This window comes from Salmo salar, chromosome 11 (genome assembly GCF_965601325.2).
Source record: "Salmo salar chromosome 11, fSalSal1, whole genome shotgun sequence".
Lineage (NCBI taxonomy): Eukaryota > Metazoa > Chordata > Actinopteri > Salmoniformes > Salmonidae > Salmo > Salmo salar.
The window spans coordinates 124430339-124440512 of NC_138301.1; the positions used below are offsets into that span (position 1 = coordinate 124430339).

A 10174-nucleotide genomic window follows, 5' to 3' on the forward strand; every position below is an offset into this window, starting at 1 on the left:
GTTGGTTCCTCTGGGTTTCGAGGCAGCAGGCAGGGCGCTCTGGCGTCACCCCAGGTGAGAAGGCACCATTCTCATCCAGAGCCCTCTGTTGCACACACATTTTTGTTCGTTACTTTTCCTGAGTTTTCCCCGCATTCCCAGCATAAGGCGCTCGTCGATTCAGGCGCGGCTGGGAATTTTATTGACAGATCATTTGCCCATAGTTTAGGGATCCCCATCGGTCCTGTGGCTATGCCCTTCCCAGTTCACGCCTTAGATAGTCGACCATTAGGGTCAGGGTTGATTAGGGAGGCCACCGCTCCTCTGGGCATGGTGACGCAGGAGGGTGACACGGAGAGAATCAGTCTTCTCATTGACTCTCCTGCATTTCCCGTGGTGCTGGGTCTACCCTGATTAGCTTGTAATAACCCCACTGTTTCTTGGTTTCTTGGCAACGGAGGGCTCTCACGGGATGGTCGTGAGAGTGCTCAGGGAGGTGCTTAGGGGTTTCCGTTGGTGCTACTACGGTGGAGAGTCCAGACCAGGTCTCCACCGTGCGCATCCCCCCTGAATATGCCGATTTGGCTCTCGCCTTCTCTAAAAAGAAGGCGACTCAATTACCACCCCATCGACGGGGGGGATTGTGCGATAAATCTCCTGGTAGACACTGCACTTCCCAGGAGTCACGTATCCCCTGTGACAAGCGGAGATGGTGGCTATGGAAACATATGTCTCCGAATCCCTGCGTCAGGGTTACATTCGGTCCTCCACTTCACCTGCCTCCTCGAGTTTCTTTTTTGTGAAGAAGAAGGAGGGAGGTCTGCGCCCGTGCATTGACTATAGAGGCCTTAATCAGATAACTGTGAGGTACAGTTACCCGCTACCTCTCATCGCCACGACGATTGAGTCAATGCACCTTCAATGCACCTGTCTTCACCAAACTTGATCTCAGGAGTGCTTACAACCTGGTGCGTATCCCGGGAGGGAGACAAGTGGAAGACGGCGTTCAGTACCACCTCAGGGCACTATGAGTACCTCGTCATGCCGTACTGGTTGATGAATGCTCCATCAGTCTTCCAATCCTTTGTAGACGAAATTTTCAGGGACCTGCACGGGCAGGGTGTAGTGCTGTATATCGATGACATTCTGATATACTCCGCTACACGCGCCAAGCATGTGTCCCTGGTGCGCAGGGTGCTTGGACGACTGTTGGAGCATGACCGGTATGTCAAGGCTGAGAAATGCCTGTTCTTCCAGCAGTCCGTCTCCTTCCTAGGATACCGCATTTCCACTTCAGGGGTGGAGATGGAGAGTGACCGCATTTCAGCCGTGCGTAATTGGCCGACTCCCACCACGGTAAAGGAGGTGCAGCCGTTCTTAGGGTTTGCCAACTACTACCGGAGGTTTATCCGAGGTTTTGGTCAGGTCAGGTAGCGGCTCCCATTACCTCACTGCTGAAGGGGGGTTACGGTTTGGTAGCAGTGGTCGGCTGAGGCGGACAGAGCTTTTGGTTACCTGAAGGCTCTATTTACCTCGGCTCCCGTGCTGGCCCATCCGGATCCCTCTTTGGCGTTCATAGTGGTGGTGGACGCGTCCGAGGCTGGGATAGGAGCCGTGCTCTCTCAGCGCTCGGGCACGCCACCGAAGCTCCGCCCCTGTGCCTTCTTCTCGAGGAAGCTCAGCCCGGCGGAGCGAAACTATGATGTGGGGGACCGGGAGCTGTTGGCTGTCGTCAGGGCCCTGGAGGCGTGGAGACATTGGCTTGAGGGGGCTAAACACCCTTTTCTCATCTGGACTGACCACCGCAATCTGGAGTACATCCGGGCGGCGAGGAGACTGAACCCTCGCCAGGCAAGGTGGGCCATGTTTTTTCACCCGTTTTGTTTTCACCCTTTCTTACAGACCAGGTTCCCAGAACGCGAAGGCAGACGCACTGTCCCGGCTGTATGACACAGAGGAGCGGCCCATGGATCCCACCACCATACTCCCATACTCCTGCTTGGTGGCACCGGTAGTGTGGGAGCTGGACGTGAACATTGAGCAGGCTGGTATAAACCTACTGTGACTATTGTGATTGACAGGCTGGTATAAACCTACTGTGACTATTGTGATTGACAGGCTGGTATAAACCTACTGTGACTATTGTGATTGACAGGCTGGTATAAACCTACTGTGACTATTGTGATTGACAGGCTGGTATAAACCTACTGTGACTATTGTGACTGACAGGCTGGTATAAACCTACTGTGACTATTGTGATTGACAGGCTGGTATAAACCTACTGTGACTATTGTGACTGACAGGCTGGTATAAACCTACTGTGACTATTGTGACTGACAGGCTGGTATAAACCTACTGTGACTATTGTGATTGACAGGCTGGTATAAACCTACTGTGACTATTGTGATTGACAGGCTGGTATAAACCTACTGTGACTATTGTGATTGACAGGCTGGTATAAACCTACTGTGACTATTGTGACTGACAGGCTGGTATAAACCTACTGTGACTATTGTGATTGACAGGCTGGTATAAACCTACTGTGACTATTGTGACTTGACAGGCTGGTATAAACCTACTGTGACTATTGTGATTGACAGGCTGGTATAAACCTACTGTGACTATTGTGACTGACAGGCTGGTATAAACCTACTGTGACTATTGTGATTGACAGGCTGGTATAAACCTACTGTGACTATTGTGATTGACAGGCTGGTATAAACCTACTGTGACTATTGTGATTGACAGGCTGGTATAAACCTACTGTGACTATTGTGATTGACAGGCTGGTATAAACCTACTGTGACTATTGTGATTGACAGGCTGGTATAAACCTACTGTGACTATTGTGACTGACAGGCTGGTATAAACCTACTGTGACTATTGTGACTGACAGGCTGGTATAAACCTACTGTGACTATTGTGATTGACAGGCTGGTATAAACCTACTGTGACTATTGTGATTGACAGGCTGGTATAAACCTACTGTGACTATTGTGATTGACAGGCTGGTATAAACCTACTGTGACTATTGTGATTGACAGGCTGGTATAAACCTACTGTGACTATTGTGACTGACAGGCTGGTATAAACCTACTGTGACTATTGTGATTGACAGGCTGGTATAAACCTACTGTGACTATTGTGACTGACAGGCTGGTATAAACCTACTGTGACTATTGTGATTGACAGGCTGGTATAAACCTACTGTGACTATTGTGACTGACAGGCTGGTATAAACCTACTGTGACTATTGTGACTGACAGGCTGGTATAAACCTACTGTGACTATTGTGATTGACAGGCTGGTATAAACCTACTGTGACTATTGTGACTGACAGGCTGGTATAAACCTACTGTGACTATTGTGATTGACAGGCTGGTATAAACCTACTGTGACTATTGTGACTGACAGGCTGGTATAAACCTACTGTGACTATTGTGACTGACAGGCTGGTATAAACCTACTGTGACTATTGTGATTGACAGGCTGGTATAAACCTACTGTGACTATTGTGACTGACAGGCTGGTATAAACCTACTGTGACTATTGTGATTGACAGGCTGGTATAAACCTACTGTGACTATTGTGACTGACAGGCTGGTATAAACCTACTGTGACTATTGTGATTGACAGGCTGGTATAAACCTACTGTGACTATTGTGATTGACAGGCTGGTATAAACCTACTGTGACTATTGTGACTGACAGGCTGGTATAAACCTACTGTGACTATTGTGATTGACAGGCTGGTATAAACCTACTGTGACTATTGTGACTGACAGGCTGGTATAAACCTACTGTGACTATTGTGACTGACAGGCTGGTATAAACCTACTGTGACTATTGTGATTGACAGGCTGGTATAAACCTACTGTGACTATTGTGATTGACAGGCTGGTATAAACCTACTGTGACTATTGTGATTGACAGGCTGGTATAAACCTACTGTGACTATTGTGATTGACAGGCTGGTATAAACCTACTGTGACTATTGTGACTGACAGGCTGGTATAAACCTACTGTGACTATTGTGACTGACAGGCTGGTATAAACCTACTGTGACTATTGTGATTGACAGGCTGGTATAAACCTACTGTGACTATTGTGACTGACAGGCTGGTATAAACCTACTGTGACTATTGTGACTGACAGGCTGGTATAAACCTACTGTGACTATTGTGATTGACAGGCTGGTATAAACCTACTGTGACTATTGTGATTGACAGGCTGTTTGTTGACTGCAGAGTAGGACGAAGAAGAAAGCGATTCACATCGAATGTTTCTAACTATTTTGTAATATTTATTGTAGATTTTCTGATAATTTTTTTTTTCTCCACTATTCATCACAGCAAGCGCTTTAGAGAACAACAAACAAACAAAGGAACATCAACAAACGTACACAGTATTCCAACACAGTAGTGACTGACTTACTGGTCCCCCTATAAACCCCACAATCCACCCAGACCAGCCAATAGGATTCACCCTCACCTCCAGACTGTTCCACCGGTGGGGGAAGAGGGGGGTGAGTAAGACACAGAAGCATCCCATAATAACTACACGGTCGCTCTCACAACACAACACCTAATAACACATTGACTGTGTACTTTAAAGCAGAGGAGTGCAGTAGTCCTAGACAACACACTGGGTCCATTCCCACAAACTGTTTTAGATGTTAATAAAGTTATTATCAGTAGTTTATTGATCGATTGATTGACTGATTGATAGCGAGATAGTTAGGTGTGTGAGAAACAGATGAGACTAGCTGACTGTCCTTTCCACCCTTTGTGTTCAGTCTCTAGCTGACATTGGTACCTCTCTCTCTCCCTCCCTCCTCTCTCTCTCCCTCCCTCCTCTCTCCCTCCCTCCCTCCTCTCTCTCTCTCTCCTCTCTCTCTCCCTCCCTCCTCTCCCTCCCTCCTCTCTCTCTCCCTCCCTCCTCTCTCTCTCCCTCCCTCCTCTCTCTCTCCCTCCTCTCTCCTCCTCTCTCTCTCCCTCCCTCCTCTCTCTCTCCCTCCCTCCCTCCCTCCCTCCTCTCTCTCTCCCTCCTCTCTCTCTCCTCTCTCTCTCTATCTCTCCCTCCTCTCTCTCTCCCTCCCTCCTCTCTCTCCCTCCCTCCTCTCTCCCTCCCTCCTCTCTCTCTCCCTCCTCTCCTCTCCTCTCTCTCTCTCTCTCCCTCCTCTCTCTCTCCCTCCCTCCTCTCTCTCTCCCTCCTCTCTCTCTCCCTCCTCTCTCTCTCCCTCCTCTCTCTCTCTCCCTCCTCTCACTCTCCCTCCCCTTTCTCTCTCCTCTCTGTCTCTCTCTTCGCCTCTCTCTCTCTTTTGCTCTCCCTCCTCTCACTATCTCTCTCCTCTCTCCCCCTCTCTCTCCTCTTCCTCCTCTCTCAACTCTCCCCTCACTCTTATCTCTCCTCCTCTCTCATCCCTCTCTTCTTACTCCCTCCTCTCACTATCTCTCTCCTCTTTCTCCCTCCTCTCTCATCCCTCTCTTCTTAACTCATTCCTAACTGGAACGCAACACTTCACACCCTGGTGTCGGTCTGATGTAATCTAGTATCTGATTGGTCCCTATCTGATGTTATCTTCTCTCTGGTTGGTCACTACTATAGACCAGAGCCCTATGGCACCCTATTCCCTACATAGTGCACTACTTTAGACCAGAGCCCTATGGCACCCTATTCCCTACATAGTGCACTACTATAGACCAGGTCTGTACACCCTGTGCGTGCGTGCGTGCGTGCGTGTGTGTGTGTGTGTGTGTGTGTGTGTGTACCTGTGACGGCAGGGGGTACGGTACGGCGGAGGGCAGTGACTGTAGCCATGGCGATCTCCTCATTCGTGTATTTTTGGGGGCAGGAGTGTCCAGGAGTCACCATGTTGGGCTTCAGCAGGGACCCCTCCAGATAGACATGGTGGTCTGATAGGGCCTTGTACACTGCAGACAGAACCTGCACACAGACAGATAGACATGGTGGTCTGCAGACAGACAGATAGACATGGTGGTCTGATAGGGCCTTGTACACTGCAGACAGAACCTGCACACAGACAGATAGACATGGTGGTCTGATAGGGCCTTGTACACTGCAGACAGAACCTGCACACAGACAGATAGACATGGTGGTCTGCAGACAGACAGATAGACATGGTGGTCTGATAGGGCCTTGTACACTGCAGACAGAACCTGCAGAGAAAGAGGGAGACGGCGAAAGAGAGGTCCGAAACTCATATCATGTTCAACAGGTTGCCAGGGTGGAATAGGGTTGGGTGAGTGTTAGGGTTGGGTTAGGGTTTCCAGATTGGGTTAGGGTTGCCAGGTTGGGTTAGTGATAGGGTTGGGTTACGGTTTCCAGATTGTGTTAGGGTTGCCAGGTTGGGTAGTGATAGGAGTGGGTTAGGGTTTCCAGATTGGGTTAGGGTTGCCAGGTTGGGTTAGTGATAGGGTTGGGTTACGGTTTCCAGATTGTGTTAGGGTTGCCAGGTTGGGTAGTGATAGGAGTGGGTTAGGGTTTCCAGATTGGGTTAGGGTTGCCAGGTTGGGTTAGTGATAGAATTGGGTTAGGGTTGATAGGTTAGGTTATTGTTAGGGTTGCCAGGTTGGTTTTAGTGTTAGGGTTTCGGAATTGGGTTATTGCCAGGTTGTGTTAGTGATAGAGTTGCGTTTGTGTTAGGGTTGCATTAGTGTTAGAGTTGCGAGGTTAAGTTAGTGCCAGGTTGCGTAGCGCTAGGGTTGCCAGGTTGGGTAAAGGGCACCAGGTTGGGTCAGGGTTGCCAAGTTGGCTCATGGTCTCCAGGTTGGGTCAGGGTCGCCAGGTTGGGTCAGGGGCGCCAGGTTGGGTCACGGTCTCCAGGTTGGGTAAAGGTCTCCAGGTTGGGTCATGGTCGCCAAGTTGGGTAAAGGGCGCCAGGTTGGGTCAGGGTCGCCAGGTTGGGTCAGGGTCGCCAGGTTGGGTAAAGGGCACCAGATTGGGTCAGGGTCGCCTGGTTAGGTAAAGGGCGCCAGGTTGGGTCAGGGTCGCCAGGTTGGGTCAGGGTCGCCTGGTTGGGTAAAGGGCGCCAGGTTGGGTCAGGGTCGCCAGGTTGGGTCAGGGTCGCCTGGTTGGGTAAAGGGCGCCAGGTTGGGTAAAGGTCTCCAGGTTGGGTCATGGTCGCCAAGTTGGGTAAAGGGCGCCAGGTTGGGTCAGGGTCGCCTGGTTAGGTAAAGGGCACCAGATTGGGTCAGGGTCGCCTGGTTAGGTAAAGGGCGCCAGGTTGGGTCAGGGTCGCCAGGTTGGGTAAAGGGCGCCAGGTTGGGTCAGGGGCGCCAGGTTGGGTCATGGTCTCCAGGTTGGGTCAGGGTCGCCAGGTTGGGTAAAGGGCGCCAGGTTGGGTCAGGGTCGCCAGGTTGGGTCAGGGGCGCCAGGTTGGGTCAGGGGCGCCAGGTTGGGTCAGGGGCGCCAGGTTGGCTCAGGGTCGCCAGGTTGGCTCAGGGTCGCCAGGTTAAGACAGGGGCGCCAGGTTGGGCAGGGTCGCCAGGTTGGGTCAGGGGCGCCAGGTTGGGTCAGGGTTGCCAGGTTGGGTCAGGGTCTCCAGGTTGGGTCAGGGTCGCCAGGTTGGGTCAGAGGCGCCAGGTTGGGTCACGGTCGCCAGGTTGGGTAAAGGGCGCCAAGTTGGGTAAAGGGCGCCAGGTTGGGTCAGGGTCGCCAGGTTGGGTCAGGGTCGCCAGGTTGGGTAAAGGGCACCAGATTGGGTCAGGGTCGCCTGGTTAGGTAAAGGGCGCCAGGTTGGGTCAGGGTCGCCAGGTTGGGTCAGGGTCGCCTGGTTGGGTAAAGGGCGCCAGGTTGGGTCAGGGTCGCCAGGTTGGGTCAGGGTCGCCTGGTTGGGTAAAGGGCGCCAGGTTGGGTAAAGGTCTCCAGGTTGGGTCATGGTCGCCAAGTTGGGTAAAGGGCGCCAGGTTGGGTCAGGGTCGCCTGGTTAGGTAAAGGGCACCAGATTGGGTCAGGGTCGCCTGGTTAGGTAAAGGGCGCCAGGTTGGGTCAGGGTCGCCAGGTTGGGTAAAGGGCGCCAGGTTGGGTCAGGGGCGCCAGGTTGGGTCATGGTCTCCAGGTTGGGTCAGGGTCGCCAGGTTGGGTAAAGGGCGCCAGGTTGGGTCAGGGTCGCCAGGTTGGGTCAGGGGCGCCAGGTTGGGTCAGGGGCGCCAGGTTGGGTCAGGGGCGCCAGGTTGGCTCAGGGTCGCCAGGTTGGCTCAGGGTCGCCAGGTTAAGACAGGGGCGCCAGGTTGGGCAGGGTCGCCAGGTTGGGTCAGGGGCGCCAGGTTGGGTCAGGGTTGCCAGGTTGGGTCAGGGTCTCCAGGTTGGGTCAGGGTCGCCAGGTTGGGTCAGAGGCGCCAGGTTGGGTCACGGTCGCCAGGTTGGGTAAAGGGCGCCAAGTTGGGTAAAGGGCGCCAGGTTGGGTCAGGGTCGCCAGGTTGGGTCAGGGTCGCCTTGTTAGGTAAAGGGCGCCAGGTTGGGTCAGGGTCGCCAGGTTGGGTCAGGGTCGCCTGGTTGGGTAAAGGGCGCCAGGTTGGCTCAGGGTTGCCAGGTTGGGTCAAGGTCTCCAGGTTGGGTCAGGGTCGCCTGGTTGGGTCAAAGTCGCCTGGTTGGGTAAAGGGCGCCAGGTTGGGTCAGGGTCGCCAGGTTGGGCCAGGGTCGCCTGGTTGGGTAAAGGGCGCCAGGTTGGGTCAGGGTCGCCAGGTTGGGTCAGGGTCGCCTGGTTAGGTAAAGGGCGCCAGGTTGGGTCAGGGTCGCCAGGTTGGGTAAAGGGCGACAGATTGGGTCAGGGTCGCCAGGTTGGGTCAGGGGCGCCAGGTTGGGTCAGGGGTGCCAGGTTGGCTCAGGGTCGCCAGGTTGGCTCAGGGTCGCCAGGTTAGGACAGGGGCGCCAGGTTGGGTCAGGGTCGCCAGGTTGGGTCAGGGGCGCCAGGTTGGGTCAGGGTCGCCAGGTTGGGTCAGGGTCGCCAGGTTGGGTCAGGGTCGCCAGGTTGGGTAAAGGGCGCCAGGTTGGGTAAAGGGCGCCAGGTTGGCTCAGGGTCGCCAGGTTGGGTCAGGGGCGCCAGGTTGGGTAAAGGGCGCCAGGTTGGCTCAGGGTTGCCAGGTTGGGTCAGGGTCGCCAGGTTGGGTCAGGGTCGCCAGGTTGGGTAAAGGGCGCCAGGTTGGGTCAGGGTCGCCAGGTTGGGTCAGGGGCGCCAGGTTGGGTCAGGGGCGCCAGGTTGGGTCAGGGTCGCCAGGTTGGGTCAGGGTCGCCAGGTTGGGTCAGGGTCGCCAGGTTGGGTCAGGGTCGCCAGGTTGGGTCAGGGTCGCCAGGTTGGGTCAGGGGCGCCAGGTTGGGTAAAGGGCGCCAGGTTGGGTCAGGGTCGCCAGGTTGGGTCACGGTCGCCAGGTTGGGTAAAGGGCGCCAGGTTGGGTCAGGGGCGCCAGGTTGGGTCAGGGTCAGGGTCGCCAGGTTGGGTCAGGGTCGCCAGGTTGGGTCAGGGTCGCCAGGTTGGGTCAGGGTCGCCAGGTTGGGTCAGGGGCGCCAGGTTGGGTAAAGGGCGCCAGGTTGGGTCAGGGTCGCCAGGTTGGGTCAAGGTCGCCTGGTTGGGTCAAAGTCGCCTGGTTGGGTAAAGGGCGCCAGGTTGGGTCAGGGTCGCCTGGTTGGGTAAAGGGCGCCAGGTTGGGTCAGGGTCGCCAGGTTGGGTCAGGGTCGCCTGGTTGGATAAAGGGCGCCAGGTTGGGTCAGGGTTGCCAGGTTGGGTCAAAGTCGCCTGGTTGGGTAAAGGGCGCCAGGTTGGGTCAGGGTCGCCAGGTTGGGTCAGGGTCGCCAGGTTGGGTCAGGGTCGCCTGGTTGGGTAAAGGGCGCCAGGTTGGGTCAGGGTCGCCAGGTTGGGTCAGGGTCGCCTGGTTGGGTAAAGGGCACCAGGTTGGGTCAGGGTCGCCAGGTTGGGTCAGGGTCGCCTGGTTAGGTAAAGGGCGCCAGGTTGGGTAAAGGGCGCCAGGTTGGGTCAGGGTCGCCAGGTTGGGTCAGGGTCGCCAGGTTGGCTCAGGGTCGCCAGGTTGGGTCAGGGGCGCCAGGTTGGGTCAGGGGCACCAGGTTGGGTAAAGGGCGCCAGGTTGGGTCAGGGTTGCCAGGTTGGGTCAAGGTCTCCAGGTTGGGTCAGGGTCGCCAGGTTGGGTAAAGGTCTCCAGGTTGGGTCAGGGTCGCCAGGT

At 54.8% G+C, this 10174-nt stretch overlaps 1 protein-coding gene across 1 annotated transcript in view; it reads right to left on the reverse strand.

Annotated features, from left to right (window-relative positions):
• Positions 1 to 1711: 1711 nt before the first annotated feature.
• aldocb (aldolase, fructose-bisphosphate C, b) overlaps positions 1712 to 10174 on the reverse strand; it is a 37882-nt gene continuing 29419 nt past the window's right edge. The window contains exons 7-8 of the mRNA XM_082957596.1: positions 5750 to 5924; positions 1712 to 1719 (exon numbers count right to left, since the gene is read on the reverse strand). Coding sequence (XP_082813722.1) covers positions 1712 to 1719; positions 5750 to 5924 — 183 coding nt within the window. The remainder of the gene's footprint in view (positions 1720 to 5749; positions 5925 to 10174) is intronic.